The sequence below is a fragment of the Lithobates pipiens genome, unplaced genomic scaffold (genome assembly GCF_037356315.1).
Source record: "Lithobates pipiens isolate NorthernLeopardFrog02 unplaced genomic scaffold, aLitPip1_a1.2 Scaffold_3, whole genome shotgun sequence".
Lineage (NCBI taxonomy): Eukaryota > Metazoa > Chordata > Amphibia > Anura > Ranidae > Lithobates > Lithobates pipiens.
This window is the reverse complement of record NW_027507790.1, coordinates 248,874,966-248,893,973: the sequence shown is the minus strand read 5'-3', so window position 1 is coordinate 248,893,973 and position 19,008 is coordinate 248,874,966. Positions and strand designations below refer to the sequence as shown.

At 40.6% G+C, this 19,008-nt stretch overlaps 1 protein-coding gene across 1 annotated transcript; it reads right to left on the bottom strand.

The window, feature by feature from the left end:
* Positions 1–311: 311 nt before the first annotated feature.
* Positions 312–17,515, bottom strand: LIPG (lipase G, endothelial type). The gene is made up of 10 exons (XM_077463009.1): positions 17,237–17,515; positions 12,848–13,041; positions 11,765–11,944; positions 10,987–11,098; positions 8,276–8,500; positions 7,355–7,597; positions 6,609–6,732; positions 5,716–5,934; positions 5,375–5,479; positions 312–3,566 (listed from the first exon to the last, which is right to left on the bottom strand). Exons 1-10 carry the CDS (start codon positions 17,322–17,324, stop codon positions 3,554–3,556), a joined length of 1,503 nt encoding a protein of 500 aa, XP_077319135.1. The 5' UTR covers positions 17,325–17,515; the 3' UTR covers positions 312–3,553.
* Positions 17,516–19,008: the final 1,493 nt, after the last annotated feature.

Below are 19,008 nucleotides of genomic sequence, written 5' to 3'. Positions count from 1 at the left end.
CAATCAGCTTCTAACTTCACCTTGTTCAATGAAGCGTTGACAAATAAACCTGGAAGCTGATTGGCTTGTATTCAGAGTTGCACCAGATTTTGCACTCTCCAGTTTTATTAAATCAACCCCCCGTATGTGGCAGTACCTGTATGCTATAAAATTTTCAATAGTATATTTAACAGCACAAAGGGAGGGGGGGGGGGGGGGGGGAGGTGTACAAATAAAAATTGATGGTTAGGGTTTATATACACTAACATTTTAATGCATCAGTTTTAAAAAATAAAATGGAACAGCAATGAAAAGTGGACATCAAGACAGAATTCTATCTAAACTTTGTTTATTAAATTATTTCAATAAAAAATAAGCCATTTTATACAAACACGGTTTTAGAATAAATAATAAACAGCATGGGAACTTCATATATACATACACACACCACATTATATGGTACAAACATTATAAATTATATTCACATGATCGAAAAATTCAGATGGCATGACATCAACTTTCTTGAGAATATAGCAAGCTGGAATGGCTGTGTAAAAACTGGGTGCAAAAAGAATTTATACTTCATTATACGAGTCATTGGAAGGGTCTACATGTACACATATACACAGCCCCAATATTTACATTAAGACAACAGGGCCCACCTGTGTTTGGCCAACATCAATCTCAGGACATTCTTCAACCTCAATCCAGAAGCCCCCAGGAGATATTGTGTATCCTGGCGGCATCGTCAAATCATACACTGATGAACAGCATCATTAGGATGTGAGAATTACTAGAATTTGTAGGGTATCTCAAGACGTTAAGGACTTTCCAAGGACAGATTAAAAGGAGGAGACATTTATAAAATTGTTTTCAACTCATGCCAGCATCAACCACAACCAGGCAAAACTCATGGTATGCGAGATCTGCCAATGATGGCACCAAGTGTTCCATGAAAATGCAATGAGGAGAAAAATTGCACATACGTCACACATCCTGCCAGCATATTCAGCTACAATAAGTCCCATTTCCAACAATAAGTTTTCCCATGTAGGTGTTCAGATCAGCCGCACTGCTGGCAAAAGTTATAGGAGAACCTACAATGCAGTCTCTTTGCCTGAGTATTGTGAGGGGCAAATCTTTACCAGACCGATGTGGTCATGAGTAGCATTCAAGATTCAGCCAAAACCTAATCTCCAATCTCACAAATTAGTTTACAGCACCTATTTGGGCCAACGACTCACTCACCCCCCCCCCCCCCCCCCCATCCCAACTTCATGGAAGCCACTTTGAAGGACAGGATGCTTTCTCATGAAGGCACCATTTTATCCACGTACAAGTAACCCACATGCAACTAGCAAAATACAATTAAATTAAGTCATTTGTTCAGACTGATGGCAACTGGTGAAACATGATCAAGAAAGAGGATGAAAATAAGTGCATTTGGCCAACCAAGATCCATCTCTTGAATGGAAAATCAAGAATTTGGTAGGCTGGTATGGGATGCAGATCTACCTTTTCCTCCATAACTCTAAATTTCACAAAGTCCCCCCACAAGTGCTTTCGTCTCTCATAAACGCCCCACAAGACATTGACCAAAAAGAAAAACACACACACACACACACACACACAAAATTTAAACCCAAACACCCATAGCTATATAAAAATGCCTTATGTAAACTGCAGAGCAGCACTGTACAGTGGTAACCCACAGCAGTCAGCCCCATGTGTGAAAAACTATAAGCCTTTATTCTTTAAGCGGACCTAAACACATAGACTTAATGGTTTCACAAATTTAAGGCAAATTGATGACATTTAAGGCAAACTGTCCCAGTTGCTTATGCGTTCAACCTATCTAATGGCTGGTGTCAAATCTGATCACAAGTGCAGCACCATGGCAATGGCAGATCAGACAGAGGCCAAGATGGTTGTTTCCTTGGTTGTAAAGGACAGGAAGGTTTAGTTCCGCTTGAAGGAGTCCAATAACTGTCAGTTTGTTGGCCATAACAGCCATGTTCCCCCAATTCAGAGATGTGGTTGCTAGAGGCAACAGTTTTTTTTTGCTCATACAGTAACAAGACCTTATGTGGATGTCAACAGCACCCAATTTTCTAGTGCAAACTAGAAAACGATTGCGAATTTGATGGCTTGCTATGGACATGATTCTTTTCAGACACTAAATCACATGGAAGGCCTAGTTTTTAGAATTAGGCCTCTATTATATACAAAATTTGAGTTTATAGCACCTTGGTACTCATGTATAAAAATATTGTCCACTACTGACTGTGAAAATTGTCCTTTTGTATCCTAAACTAGCAAAACAGACGCTGGAATACGGCTGGTATATACAAGAAAGCCAGGTTAGGATAAATGGTCTCATTTAGCAGTTCAGGAACCATGGTCTACGGCAATTTGTAGGTTCCATCGCAAGGAGAAAAATAGAATAAATTATTGCCTATTGTAGGCTACAGACTGCACGCGAAAGTTTACAAATTTGGGTTCCACTGTTCATTAATCAACCTTATGCAATAAAAAGCTCTTGTTTTAAAGTACCAGTTCTCAAAATCAGTCCAGCTACCTAGATTCTGATTGAAAGCTTCAAGTGGGCAAAAATTACGTACAGGATGCAGTTTTTTTTTTTTGTTTTCTCCCCCAAGTCCCCCTGTAACTGCTTTATTACCCTTTTATCCTGCCAGTGGACCCTTTATACCACTTCCTTGGACAGGCTGAGATTCCAAGCAAGAGTGGCAGTTTCAGCGACTGGAACAAAATCTAGCACTACCAGGGGTGCTTAAAGCATGATTTATGTAGTTTTTGTCCACAGGACCAACTTTCTTTATAGCATACAAGAAATACCACTAAAGAATAAGCTTTTCACTGAATAAGGTTGAACACCCCAAGTTCCTCTGCCCTAGTTTACATAAAGATGAGCTTTAAACAAAAATGGACATCGTAGGGACAGAACTACTACGTGGCTGGCTTTTACTGCTGCTTGCCCCTTCTGATGAAATACTGATACTGGATCTTCACAAAAATACGGATCATACAACATTTCATAATAAAAAGTGTGATTGCACCTGATGCACAGACTTTTACACCATATAAAAATATATAAATCTGACATACAAAACAATTAGGAGGGTTGTATGAACTAAGGAGCAGTGGCAAAGGGATTACTTAGGGCCCCAGTGAACATTTTGAGTTTTCAAAACAGCAGCAGTTTAGACATCCTTCAACGAGTTTCGCATCTCCACCATTCAATACATCAGATAACCAATAGGTTGGAAGAAACTGTAAACCTCTTTCTTGAAAGTCTTCATGATAGGACATTTAAGAGTACAACATAATTAAAGCCCTTTAGATGAAAAGGGCCATCAAAGTTGCTGTAGGAATCCTCTCGAAGGCTACCCCACAGCCAAACTGGTGATACGTTGCGGAATAGTCTTTTAGACCTTTTCTTGATAAATAAAATGAGCAGCATAATCTACAGTGCTTTAGAACTTTTCCAGTTTGGGGTCCAGTTGTAACAATCATCCATTATTGAGTGCGATGATCACGGTAGGGGTATATGGAATCATAAACTTACCCTAGAGGAACAAAAGCCATGGTTAGAAGTATGGCTTATAGCACATACAAAACAGAAATTATAGCACAAAATAGGTAGACTAGGTCTCACAGATGTGTTGCAGAACTAGCTGTAAGCAGTAAAGGTTACCATTTATCCAGGTAATGGTATACAGCAGCTCCAGCTGAATGTGACAATCTAATACTCCAGTTCTCCAAAGTGCAGCCCGGGGGCCAGATGTGGCTCTTTGCTTTCCTTTATTCAGCCCTTGGGGCACTATTCATTTGACTAAAAAAAGAGACACTATACTGCCCACTGACACCAACAATGGGGCATAATTCCTGTCCCTGACACCAACAATGTGGCACTATTCCTCCACCTTGATATCAAACATGCAATACTGTTTACTCCGACTAATGCCAGAAAAAACATTTCTATTCCTAGTGGCCACAGTCTGGCTCCCGAAAGTCTGAAGGACAGTAAACTGGCCCCTTTGTTTAGAAAGTTTGGAAACCTCTGCCTTGGGCCCTTCAGTGTAAGTGTTTCTCTTGCCCACTGACAATCAAAGAGATTTTCATTTTCTAACCCATACCTAAAACATCAAGTTGGAATGTGGTTACTATTGTTAGATACCATTTCCAAGCCGACATTCGATACTCAAGCCCCATAGTTCCCAACACAGCTCCTAACTTCATGTTTGATTTGACAACACAGTGCCTCTGCTGCACTGGAATCCCAATCCAAGTTGTCAGCTCTGCCCAGTTCTCTGAAGGACTACAGATCACCCATTCTGCATTTACATAACATAAGGGGAGTAATGCTGTACTGAATTTTTAAAAATATTTTTTCCCCAGGACATTAGCTAAGCTTTCTGCCCCAGAACACTGGTTGAGTGGTATACACCACGTTAACAGAGCAGATAGACCCATTTCAGGTTCATCGGTGCCACCTGTATTTCAGAGGGGAATAGAAACTGGTGTAGGTTCTGCGACTAATTAACAAAAGATCGCAACTTTTTTTAGTATAGAAAACCACTCTTTGTAAATGCTCCCCTATATTTATTGGCATCTCTAGCTGAATTAGGTGTAAAGCCACAGTTGGGAACCTTAAAACCAGAAGGTCTTAACACGCCAACAGGTTACAAGAGCCCTGTTGGCAATTCAGAATCTGAAGATCATGTAGTAGGAGAAGCAAGACTCCCCGGTTTATATGCTTTCACAGCAATTGCAGACAATCAACAGATTTATGGTTGATTCCAATGTCCTAGAACAGGGGTATCCAGACTTTCTAAACCAATGGCCAAGTTTACTGTCCCTCAGACTTTAGGGGGGCCAGTGGAAGCATCCTGACATCAGTGGGAGCAATAGTGCCCCACCGCCAGCATCAGTGGGAGCAATAGTGCCCCAAGGGCCAGATAAGGGCCAGCAAAGGGCCACGGGATACAGTTTGGAGACCAATGTCTTTAAACGTTATCATTCAAAATATCAAGTTTGGGAGAACTAAAATCAGTCTATACTCCAAACTGCAGAAAAGGTGACTACTACTAGTAAACATTCCTAAATCAGGAATTCAGTGGAGTTTGAAGAGTACTGTCATCTTCAAATCTTCAGATTGAAAGCTAGCTATATCAAAGAATGTTTAAAAAAAAAAAAAAAAAAATAATAATTAAAAAAAAAAAAAATCACACAATTTTTTTTTTTTTTTATTAAGTGTTGTTGCTTATACCAAAGTAGCCTCAGCTTATGTGGCCCCTCAATATTGTATGTGTCAAACATTTCCAGAAACCATTCTTCCAAACCACGTAAACGAATAGCTGGGTTCATTTCTTACCGTTTTCGTGGCTTCACTTCCCAGCCATCTTTACATTTCATAAAGACCAGCTCACCACCAGGAGCTATGCGACTTGCATGAAGATCGCTTAGACAAAATGTGAACCTAAAAAAACATAAAATTTAGAACATTTTCATATATTTGGTGAATGGTGAGGTTTTAATAAAGGGAATAAGATTATAAACAATTAGCGTGTATTTACAAAATAGCTTTGGTTGTGGCAGCCTATTATTTTCCAAGAGAATGAATAATGGAATGGACTTTAGTGGCTAAAATGTACAACAAATGACTCAAATTAAAAGTAAAATGTTTAGCACTGATAAAAATAGGCCTAAACTTACTTCTGCTGCGTTTCTCCAGACTTCACACGGATGCGGCGGACATGCAGCTCCTGATCACTGTTCTTGGGCGATGACCAGTAATTCTGCAAAGAGCTCCAGAAGGAATACCAGGATTGCTTTGTTCCTTCCCAGGTTAGCTTCATAGACAGCAGGTCACCAATGTTTTCTTCAGTGTGAACCAAGAATGTGTTTGTGAAGTTGTAGCCAATCTTCTCAGGCCTAAAACATGAAAGAATTCATTGTCAAAGAAATGTCAACTTCAGACATCTACTGCCTAAATACCCCTGCTAGTTACAAGTTACCTTAGGGATAAAACCTTGAAGGCTTTCTCAAGCACCTTAGGAGTCATGAAACGCAAGGCACAAAATATGAAAAGTTTAAATTGTTTCAGAGTGGACCTGCTGCCTCCCACAATCTTATTGGCCCATCGCTATAACACATGACCTTTTTGGCCAATAGGAAAGTATAGTGTTGAGCCAACTAGTAGGAGTACTGGTGTGCTCCAAAAGAGTTTTAAAGACATGTTAGTCAGGAAGGACAGTTAAATGCATAGTATTAATGATTGCCCAGTAAATAAAATAAAAAAAAGTCACCATAAGAGAAACCCTTGTTAGGCCAATGTGCAAAGTGCTCAGTTAGCTGGGGCCTCTACCATTGGTGCACATAATGTATACAAGGAAGAGGCTGGACACTCAGATCATGGGAAACGTGATATAAATCCAAGTCTGGTAGAACATATTTTGTCCCCAAGTAGAAGAAATGTTCAAAATAGAATGATGCAAATCTGATCCTTAACTGAGGGTCAAGCCAAGTTTGTAAGCAAAGAGCCTCTAAAAACAAGTTTTTTAACAGGAGGGTTTACGTCAAGTCAATCAGGTAGGCGCAACACTTACACAGTCAAAGACAGAGGGGTAGAGTCATTTGCTGTTCCATAAAGTTTGACCGTGAAAGTGGGTTCTGTAGAGGAGTCTTGGTTCTTGTAGTCAAATATGTGCATCTTCAATTGGTAATGGAAAACTGCAAAACAAAAATGAGATAAGATGTTAGACAAATAGTCAAGATCAGATGGTTCAGTTAAGTAGAGGGCTAACACAAAGCTGGATTAGACATGGACAAGCCAAAATGAATTTCCCAATTGAAAATCCATTTTTAATGCACCACTTTAATTCTATGCTGCAAGGTCTCAAACCATGTGCTTCCAGACCCCACAGTTCCTTGCATCCCTGAGGAAAGCCCCTCAGCTACTTCCCTTGACCACATGAGTTCACCTTCATCTATTATAAAAGGGAAGATGAAGAATCATAAAATATATACCCCAAGCTTAAGGTGTTCATATAGTTCAGAACAGCTGGAAAGTGGAAGATGTGCATTTTGGGGGGGTCCACATGTTAAATGGATGGGTTCCTCTGCCAATTCCAACCCACAAAAGGAGATTCCATTTACTAAAAACAGTGGTTGCCTCCCTAGACTTTAATATGAAGTGCAATGTCACTACATTGCATCAATCCAAAAAAAGTATGTCCTTCACTTTGGCCAACAATACAAGTCTCGGGACTGGGTGCAGAGACCCTTCTTGGGGGGGGAGGGGGTGACCATTTTAGGCTTTTGGACAATCAGGTCATTGCTTACAGCAACATACCTTTGTAAGGCATCTGTGCCCTTGTTTTCAGGTACATCTTGCTGTTCCTCTTGCTGGTGCTCCTCCTAGCGTTGTAGCCAATGGCGTTGCAGCGGTTCTTGCGGCAGCTCAGGCAAATTCCCTTCTTGAAGCGATTGGAGTCTGTACACTGGAACGCAAAGCTCTCCTGATCTTTATTGATGAGGGAGTCCACGAATAGATGGACTGACCTCTCATGCTCACACTTCACCGCTTCACCAATACCTGGAGCACACCAAAATACATATTAAAATTTCAACCCAGTCAAAACTCAGAATTTTCATTGTTTTAATTAATGGCAAGCTGATAGATTAAAGATAGACTCTGGTGTAGAAATAGGGATGTCATTGTGTGGGTGGAGCCCAAAGCAGAGTTAAGACTCCCAAACAGCACCATGACAATCATTTAAAGTATAAAGGCAACCATGGATGACCTTGTCTCTTTAAAAAAATACTAGCTCTCTGGCAGTCATGTTTCAGAAGCTTCAATAATGCTGGAACCCCTACCGCAAAAGAAGCACACAGATTCAGATTTCCATTTTTATTCTGGGTTAGGGTCTCAAACTATTGTAAAAGCACTTTTCTGCCACTAGATATCTTCAGCCTCCTGGACGATGACCAGCTTGGTATAACCCAATACCTCTTGGGTGGTCATGGACCAGCCACCAGCCTGTGACTGGATAGTAAAGAAGAAGCAGCACAATGAAGAGTTTATATTTGTTACTCTGCTTTCTCCTGCTATTAGCATGCTCCTTCTAATCTATTCTCCGCTGTACAACGACTAAAAAGTCAATTCTAGGTCAAATGCAGGTGCTTGCATGCAGTGAAAACATTTTTCCCCATTTAATGATGTATCATTACAGAACTCCATTTCAGAATTAGCTAATAAGTCTTAAAAACTTACTGCCATAAGCGATTGCTCCAAGGACATCGGATAAGCCACAGCCTGGCTGAAAGTCTCCACCGTTGGGGTAGATATCGATATGGCCAATTGGCATCTGTATACCAATGCTGACACCCAATGCTTCTCTCGTATACGTGTGAAGAACATCTACAAAATCTGCATCATCAGGGGAAAGACGTTTGTGGGCCTCAACCCCTTCAAACATTGGTCCTGCTGGGTCCAAACCTGGGAAAGAAAATTAGATGATTGGTGATTAATTTGACCTTTTAAGTAAATGTCTCTACTATACAAGCATAGGCATGCACAAGAAGTGTGCCAGGTATGCTTGGGCACACCCTAATCCTGGAGTTGACAACCTGTCAATTGTGGGCAGGTGACAGGCAAACCACGATCCTTACTTGCCAATCCCCAGAACCTGGACAGGATAGGCAGTGGGGGGTGGAAATTAGTGGAACCGGTCTGCATTTTCTTCTGCAGCAGCTGAAAGTAGGCTTCTCCTCCTCTCCCTCTAGCCGACATTCAGCTTCTACAGGGAGGAAAGTGCAGGGGATTGGTACCAAAATGCGCAACCCCTTTTGTTTCTGCTGCCCATGTACCCCTGTGTGCTCCTCTCCCCCATTGTTTCAGGATGAAGAGGCTGGTTAATATGTCAAATGCATACGTGCTGGAGCTTTGAGATGCACATCCTAATGCAATAGGCTGCGCACAGCTATGTATACAAGGTAGATAACCAGAGATGCTAGTGTTGATCTACATCCTTAATCCATTACAGACTGGCTTCCTGTATTTTCAGCTGTGTTCTAAGGAGTCACAACTGTATGTAACCTTAAAAGTTGCTTAGATCACTGTTGAGAAAGTCGGAAGAAGTCACACTTGTTCTAGATGTTTGTCTTTATCTCAAAGCAATCAAGGGCTTATTTCATGCATCTAGCTAGGCTTACCCCTGCTGGCTCTTCAGTGGTGCAGATGAAAAACACATATGCTTTGGATTGTTCGTAGCCAAGTTAAATCATATCAATTAGCTGAGAAAGCCAAACCGGAAAACACACGTATACCTTATTTGTACTATGGGAGGGGTTCCTAGGGAGAACTTTCTGCAGTTTCAAGAGTTAGCTTGTTTGAAAACCCAAAACCCAATTCCAGGAAACTTGAGATTTGCTTGATTAGGTCAAGGGTAGTGGCCTCCAAGCTGTGGCCCTTTGCTTGTCTTTATCCAGCCCTTAGGCACCATTCCATCCACTGACCAGAAATGACGGGGCACTATTCCATTCACTGACCAGCAATGACGGGGCACCATTCCATCCACTGACCAGCAATGACGGGGCACCATTCCATCCACTGACCAGCAATGACGGGGCACCATTCCATCCACTGACCAGCAATGATGGGGCACCAGTTTCCTGAAGTTTGGATTTAGGATACCGCAGCTAGACAGTGAAACCCTTTAATAGGATTTTTATGCAGAAAAATATTTTATTGTCTGACAACTAATACTATAATAGCACAACTTGAAAATAATCTGATCAATTTTAGTTCCCCACAAGAGACTTCATTCTTCAGGAGAACAGTTAAATCTGGTTTAAGGTGCCCATTAAGCTTAAAATTACAATAAGGATTAAAAGATAACATTCAGGGGGAAAACAAGGTAAAAGAAATAAAATTGGCTCTGTTCCTGACGGTAGCACATTTTCTAAACATGTTAAGCATCTGGCTTGTATGGTATTAATACAAGTTACGTAAAAAAAAAAAAAAAAAAAAAAAAAAAAAAAAAAAAGGCAGCTTGTAAGTACAGACATATAAAACCTAAACAATATGTAAACCCTACATTTCATATTCCTGATATGTGGCTGCTGTGCCTTGTACGAAAAAGTATCCGGTTCTCTTTATATTGCTTCCTTTATGTGAAATCCCTGATGTTCCTGCCAGTCCCTCTGCTTTCCAAGTAAAAACTGACTATATTGGCATGAGAGCACATCATGGTCAGTTCTCTAGCTTTGCTGGGAACTCAGCCTGCTCTTTCTTCCAATGATCAGACTTGTCCTGACACCCCTCTACATAGCACACATCCCCTGCCATGCCCCCTTAAAAGGAGAATTATACAAAAAAAAAAAATATATATATATATATATATATATATATATATATATATATATATATATATATATATATATATATATATATATATATATATATATATATATATATATATATATATATATATATCCCACAAGTGGGTTATTTCACCACTACTATTCGTTTATATTGGCTTTTGAAAAATTACAAATGCAGCGATTTAGATTTTGGATGGAAGTTTAGAACTGGCAAACACTTTATGAAAAAAAAAAAAAGTGCATTTTTTTTATAAAACTATATAGATCAGATCAAAATGAGGGACAAATGAGGAGGAAAGAGGGACAGAGGGACTTTGTTCTAAACCCGGGACAATTGGGAGCTATGTAAAGTTGACCAAACTCAAACACAGAAGATCTTCTCATTTAGAAAATGTAAATTGTGCCTAATTTTTACTTCCAAATATTCTAAAGTTTTGTAGAGACGCCTGTATCATTGACATGTGCTTATTATCTGAACTTAAATTTTAGATCTGCTAGTCTAATACAAGCATTACTGGCATTACTGTTACCTGCAAGGCAGGAAAGAGGACCACGTTTATGTAAACGGTATGAAGAAGCTTGACATAGATCACCACATACCTGTAATACGTCCAATTGTTCCATTCACGTAGTTACCAGAAAATCCAGCAACATGCGCCCCAAGACTGTACCCAATGAGATGGACATTTTGGAGGGACAAATTTGCTTTCTCCTATAAAAGATAGAGAGACTATTTAATAAATACACTTAAGAAACTATTGACTACATTACAGAGCATTTTGGGCCTACTGAAAACAGCTGAAGGGTCTCTTTTGAAAGCTCTATCCAATGTCCCCTCTATTTTTTTACCTCTGCTTAAAGCAGGAAAAAAAAATAGAAGGTTAAAAATATACAGGAGAGCAGGAGCCTTGAGGGCATCTTGGTGACCTTTCCAAGGGACAAATGGAACCAGCTGCACAAGGCAACTTAGTTGAATGGTAAAAGGAGCGTGTGAAGCGACTCAATCTTTACACCAAGTCCAGGATTTTAATCCAACAAAAAACTGTCAAGAGAACAGTCCAGGGAAAGCAGGGGACAGGGGGGTGCAAATTTTCCTTTTGCCCTCTCATATGACACTTTTATACTCCAGAGGTAAAAAGAAATCTCGTTCTGGGTACAGTGGTCTAAGAGGGGCAATAACCCTTCCGTTTGGAGATTTCATTTAAACCTGCTGTTGCAGGAATATTTCCCAATGGGACACAAATTGCAGATAATAAAAAATTTAAATAAAAACTAACAAAAAATAAAATAAAAACCCCAACACCTAACAGGGGGTTTAACGTTGGCCACAATGGGACTTTTGGTTTCCCAAACTTCACTACACCAAAAGGAAAGTTACCTGTAACCAGTCCATCAGTCTGGCAGTCTCGCTTCCAACAAACTTTGTGTTATTAACAGCATCGGGGTACAACTGATGGGCAAGGAACATCCAGTCCACCACAATGATGTTGGAGTATGGTTCTCTCTCCTGAAGAGCTGAAACCAGCTTGTGCAACCAGCTCTCGAAGAGCCCACTCATCTGAAGAAGAAAAAACATCATAGGGATTGAGCGAAAGGTGGCATAAGTCTCTACATCCTACAGTAATGAAACACCAATTGAACAGGAAGAGAGACTACACATGAAGCACATCAGTCAGTTGTCTTCCAAACAAGCACAAAAGTTGGATTGTTGAGACTTCTTAAGAGACTTGCGTACTAATCAGCATTTAGGCACTGTACTAAATACAGTTCAAACAACTTGGAAGGACTGCTTTGCATTGCACATTGGACCTGTGATATATCCCAACATGCTCTGTGGCTCTCATTACTTCCCTGTGATTGACCCCAACTTAAAAAAAAAGGTCTTCTTATGCTCTGACAATTTACTTTCAGAGTCACCAAACCTTTTCAAACCAATTAACGTTCTCCACATCCTCCAGCAGCTGCAAAATCACAGTTGTGGGAGAATCACACATTGCACAAGAGGGATATTTTAATAAAATGTTGAAAGGCCTAAAATATAGACAGACCCAAAACAAGAGGGTCTGCAAGGATATCCATGTAAAGGAGTTTAGGTGCATTGTTGACCTCATCCAATGATGGGACCCTCTAATCACTGCCTAGGTGAAGGTCTAAACCAGTCTCTTAACCAGGATTCCAAGAAACCTTAGGGTTCTTCCAAAGGTTGCAAGGGGTTCCGTGAGCAATGAGCAGTTTCTTTCTCTCAGAGAAGCAACCACCGACACCAATGATTTTTTTGCACTACTGCATGGGGACCATGCTTCCCACTGGCCACCAATTTAAAAAGGAACATTCTATCCCACTGGCCACCAATTTAAAAAGGAACATTCTATCCCACTGGCCACCAATTTAAAAAGGAACATTCTATCCCACTGACCACCAATTTAAAGGAACATTCTGTTCACAGAAAGTAGATACTCACAGTCCACCCATGGATAACAATGAAGGTCTTGGCAGAGGTGTTGTAATTGCAGTTCTGCAGGCACTCGTCATTCCCTGGATCCAGGTAGCAACCTTCGTCAGGATTGTTAGAGAAGTGGGCATTAAACTGGACATGGGGTTTTTTGGCAGTCAAATCCTCATTATCCTCCTTCAGTAAGTTGGCAATTGTGTCATCTGCAAGCAACAAACACAGAAATGTCAGTTATTCTACAGGATTTATATAGTGCAAACAGTTTGCACAGCACTATAACAAAAAAAAAAAAAAAAAAAGAAGAAGGCGGGGCAATACAGTTATACTAAAAGGAGGGAGGGGGAACTGATGTCAAGAAGTGAGTGTGCAGCTCAAATGAAAAAGCTTGCATTCAAATGGTTACTGCTCTTCATTGACTCCAATGCCCTCAAGAACCCAAGATGGAAAAAAAAAATATTTGCAAGGTTTATAATCCCCCCAAAAAAATTAATAAAAAAAAAGGTCTTCACACACTTATGAAGATTCCTGTCTAGTGAGAAACATTCCAGTTTTGTTTGTTGCCAAGGATGCATGGGTATGCAAGTATGTCTTGTGACGTGTATGATCTCACAACATAATATTCAAACACGGAACATTGCACACACTAAACGTTCCCATGACAGCTGGCAAGATTGATACATTTTGGGAATAACTGATAAAGAGCTTGCATGGTCTTATGGGTAGCATGCAATTGTTTAACCGTGGCAGGGCGACCATGACATTTAAAAAAATAAATAAATAAAAAAGTCAGCCTGCACTGCTTTTCCAAGGTAGCATTCATTTTGTTTTGTTTTTTGTGGTAGAGTGACCATGAAATTAAACTATGCAGACAAGCCCAGAACTAAACAATTTGCAGCAAATAGCACAAGAATCCAATAGGGATCATCATCTAAAAAACGACCACACTGCCCTCTTGAGGCCAATATAGGTACTACAACACATGCCAAGTAAGTATCTTTGAAGCATCATTTGAAGTCCAAGTCAAATGCAAAGTTGCAGCATGCTTATGACACACCCGCATGATCAAGTTCACTGCAGGCGGAAACAAAAGAACCAGTAATTACGGAACGCAACCCGTGAGAACCCCAATGGTCTATTTGCTCTCAAAACAATTCAGCTTGACTAAACCAGTTATTAAATCAGCCTAATGAAACAGAGACACGATTGTAGTGTTTGCATTTGAAGCATGTCTCTAAAAAAGAAAATAAAAACCATTTCATACAGAGTGTTAGAGGGAAAAAAAAATGGGAGCTAAAATTATTATAATTTTTTTTTTTTTTGATGTGCAAAAAAAAAAAAAAAAATGAATAAAAAGACGTTCCCACATACAATGGTGTGCATTGGAGAGATGACACTAAGTGCATGCAAACAGACCAATTAGGAGACTTTTTGTACAATTGGGGGCTGCAAAATTATTAAATAACGCAGAGCTCTTTGAGACATCTGAGCCACTGGCAGAATACGTCAGGGAATAGAGCTTGCAATGTGCTCAGTCCAAGTAGAGTAGCATTTTGCATAATGAGACATCTGCCAGGAAAACTGCAACAATGGAACGACTGCGCCTAATCTGTTCTGGTTGCACCTGTAACAAAATGCTTTCAATGAATATACGTTGGTATTTAAAGATGGTGGGGGGGGGGAATAAATGTCAACAAGCTGGAGACCAAGAGACTAGCTTGGTAAAATCTATGCTTGTCCCACACACACACACACACACACACACACACACACACACCAATTTATTTATATATTAATAATAATGTTATTATTATTAACAACATACTAAATTTTTTATTTACTTGTTATTTTACCTATTAGTATTAATAATAAATATTATTATTATTATTTTAAAATAAAACATATTAATAAATATTTTTACTTTTTTTAACCCAAGTAAAAATATATAATATTTTTTTCTTGTTATTATATTAGATTTTTTTTATTTTACTTATGTAAAATAAAAAGTGTAATAACCAAATAATAATAGTTATTGTTTATTATCATCATCAAATTTTTTATTTTACATAAGAAAAAAAAAATCTAATATAATAACCAGAAAAAAATATTTTTTTACTTGGGGTGTATATATATATATATATATATATATATATATATATATATATATATATATATATATATATATAGTTTTGTTTTATTACTTTTTTTTTTTACATAATAATAATAATAATATAAATAAAAAAATTATATTATGCATTAAAATATGTTGTGATCATCATGTACACCAAACGATAGAAAATACGATTAGAAAAAAAACAATAGATCGCTTAGGGACAATACACCCATCTGAGCTTGTGGAACACAAAAGGAAACAACATTTAAAAAATAAAAATAAAAATTTTAGCTTGTGTTTGTGTTGTGCCCTTCCTTCTAGCTTTCAATTGAGAAAATGAATGAAGTCAGACTCATTATACATTCTAACTAATGTCACTCTCTCTATAGGAACTGTTTGTGGGAGGTTCTAGTTTGTTATTCTTTTTATTTATTTGGTGAAAGGTTGCATTCATCTGATTGGTTGCTTCTTTGTTTATTTATTTTTTTGGGAGGGGGGGTTTGCTGCATGCTGTGCTATGCTTTTAGCCAGCATTGAATGAACAAATAGATGATGAACTCCCAGCCTGTGGCAAACATACCAGAATCAGATCAGCACCAAGACAAAAGTATATTATATGTCTGTCATTTATGGCACCTCCATAAGCCACACTGTAGCCCAGCTCAGGCAATGGACACTATCAGTGGGCAGTAGCCAACTACTCAGAGAGAAGCTACTAATGAGTTACTACACAGAAACTAATCAAAATAAATACAAAAAGTTCAGTAAAGCTAGCAATCAACTAGAAGAGGATAGATCTATATTATGGCACCTCCAGAAGCCACAGCGCAGCTCAGCCTGGGCAATGGACCCTTTCTGTGGGCTGCAAGCTAAGAATGAGTTACTACACAGAAATGTATGAAGGCTATATATATATATATATATATATATATATATACATATACACCACAAGTTCACCAAATCAAGCAATCAATTATAATAAGAAAGACAGATGTATAAAATGATTTATGGTACCTCCAGAAGCCATAATGTAGCTGAGCTCAGGCAATTGGCACTACTTATGGGCAATAAGCTACTAGAGTTATTAGAAAAATACCAATCTATAGGAGAAGGTCTTCAATGCAGGCAATCATCTAGAAGAGGACAGATGTATTCATAGGAAATATTTATTGGTTTATGGCACCTACAGAACCCATGGTGAAGCTCAGGCACTGGACTCTACAGGTATGGGATACTAGTTACTGGACCAATCCAATACAAAATCCTATATAAGTCCAGCACAGCAAGCATTTGTTCCCCATCCTCCCCCATACAGCCCGATTGTCTTCTATGGACCATCCAGCCCACATGTCCTCCATTCATTCCCTCAGCAGCAGAGTCTTCCCCCTCTTCCCTCTAGGTGAGGGCACCTCCATGGGCTCCCCTCTAGGTGAGGGCACCTCCATGGGCTCCCCTCTAGGTGAGGGCACCTCCATGGGCTCCCCTCTAGGTGAGGGCACCTCCATGGGCTCCCCTCTAGGTGAGGGCACCTCCATGGGCTCCCCTCTAGGTGAGGGCACCTCCCCTCTAGGTGAGGGCACCTCCACTCTAGGTAAGGGCACCTCCACTCTAGGTAAGGGCACCTCCATGGGCTCCCCTCTAGGTGAGGGCACCTCCACACACTTCCCTTTAGGTGAGGGCACCTCCATACACTTCACTTTAGGTGAGGGCACCTCCACTCTAGGTGAGGGCACCTCCACTCTAGGTGAGGGCACCTCCACACACTTCCCTTTAGGTGAGGGCACCTCCACACACTTCCCTTTAGGTGAGGGCACCTCCACACACTTCCCTTTAGGTGAGGGCACCTCCACACACTTCCCTTTAGGTGAGGGCACCTCCACACACTTCCCTTTAGGTGAGGGCACCTCCATACACTTCCCTTTAGGTGAGGGCACCTCCATACACTTCCCTTTAGGTGAGGGCACCTCCACACACTTCCCTTTAGGTGAGGGCACCTCCACGCACTTCCCTTTAGGTGAGGGCACCTCCACGCACTTCCCTTTAGGTGAGGGCACCTCCACGCACTTCCCTTTAGGTGAGGGCACCTCCACGCACTTCCCTTTAGGTGAGGGCACCTCCACGCACTTCCCTTTAGGTGAGGGCACCTCCATGCACTTCCCTTTAGGTGAGGGCACCTCCACACACTTCCCTTTAGGTGAGGGCACCTCCATACACTTCCCTTTAGGTGAGGGCACCTCCATGCACTTCCCTTTAGGTGAGGGCACCTCCATACACTTCCCTCCACTCACCTTTCAGCAGTCCCTCCTCAGCCAGCAGAGAAGACTCTGTAGACAGTACAGTCAGCACTAGGCACAGAACCCCGACCCAGATCCTCATTGCCGGCTCTATTCAGTAAATGATCTCCCTGTGTGGGTGTAACTTTGTATCGGAGTGTGTGTGTGGTGAAGGAGATCGGTGGTACAATGTATCAGTGTCAGGGTCCCTGGAAGGAGGAGGAGAGGCGGCTGCCCGGCTTTGAATGAATGCGGGGAAGGAGAAGCGGCTGGTAATACTCCGGCTCAGGTCACATGACCATCGGCAGATCTCACCGTCCCATCTCGGCCGCTGATTGGTCACGCCTCTCACACGCCCAAACGATGTGAATGGAAGAGAGGAGGCACACCTACCATGTGCTGTCACCGGAGTCATCTGCTGACCGGAGAGCGCGGAATACTGCGAGGAGGCTACACACCATACGATCTCATCCGCCCCAGGGGCAATAATACTGAACATCTAATGAGACAAGAATCATTGCGCGATGGGGGACAGATGTGATGGGTGAAAAAAAACATTCCACGGGATCGACCGACGGTGTTTTTCATAACCATCCATGCGATCAATTCACAAAAGTCACCTCCACCCCGTACCATCAATGTATTTCTCCTCTCCGCTTTTCTCTTCTCTCTTCACTTTTCTTCTTTCTCTCTCCTCTCTTCTCTCCACTCTATAGTCTCTTCTATTCTTTTCTCCTCTCCTCTCCTCCCCTCTCTCTCTCTCCTTCTCTCTCTCCCTCTTCTTCTTCTCTCTCTTTCTCTTCTCACTCACTTCTCTTATTTCTCTCTCCTCTTCTTTTTTTTCTCTCTCCTCTCTTCTCTTCTCCTTTCTCTATTCTCTTATTTCTCTCTCTTCTCTTCTATTCTCTCTCTCATCTCTCTTCTTTCTCTCTCTTCTTTGTTCTCTCTCCTCTCTTCTCTTCTCTTCTCCTTTCTCCTCTTATTTCTTTCTCTCTCCTCTCTTCTCCTTTCTCTCTTCTCTTCTTTCTCTCTCTTCTTTCTCTCTCTCTCTCTTCTCTTCTCATTTCTCTCTTCTCTTCTCTTTCTCTAGTCTCTTCTCTCCCCTCTATATTCTCTTCTATTGTTTTCTCTTCCTCTTCTCTCTCTCTCTCTCTCTCTCTACTTTTCTTGTCTGTCTCTCTTCTTTCTCTTCTCTTTCTGTCTATCTTATCTTATTTGTCTCTCACCTTTTCTTTCTCTTTCTTCTTCTTCTCACTCTCTTTTGTCTTCTCTTTTTTCTCTCTCTCTCTCTCTCTATCTTCTTTTCACTCTCTCTGCTCTTCTCTTCTCACTCTCCTTTGTCTTCTTTTCTTTCTCTCTTCTAACTCTTTTCTCTCTTTATTCTCCTTACCCCATCAATGGCTACCAAGACTGAAGCCTCAAAGAGAAATTCTCTTCTTCTCGCTCTCTTCTCTTCTCGCTCTCTTCTCTTCTCTTCTCTTCTCTTCTCTCCTCTCTTCTTTGTGTGTCTCTCTCTCTCTTCTCTTTGTCTCTCTTCTCTTCTTTTTTCTCTCTCCTCTCTTCTCTTCTCCTTTCTCTCTTCTCATCTCTTCTTTCCTCTCCTCTTCTATTCTCTCCTCTCCTCTCTTCTCTTGTCTCTTCTCTCCACTCTATATTCTCTTCTATTCTTCTCTCTCTCTCTCTCTACTTTTCTAGTCTCTATCTGTCTTCTCTTCTTACTCTCTTTTGTCTTCTCTTCTTCTTTTTTTCTTTCTCTCTCTCTTCTTTTCACTCTCTCTTCTCATTCA

What these genes read in the sequence shown, in the direction of transcription:
- LIPG (XM_077463009.1), bottom strand. Translation starts at nt 17,324, where the DNA reads ATGAGGATCTGGGTCGGGGTTCTGTGCCTAGTGCTGACTGTACTGTCT. An exon ending in TTGTTATCCATGGGTGGACT is followed by an intron (nt 11,945 to 12,847) that starts GTGAGTATCTAC and finishes TTTCTTCTTCAG; the next exon opens with ATGAGTGGGCTCTTCGAGAG. An exon ending in GGCACAGATGCCTTACAAAG is followed by an intron (nt 6,733 to 7,354) that starts GTATGTTGCTGT and finishes TTTGTTTTGCAG; the next exon opens with TTTTCCATTACCAATTGAAG.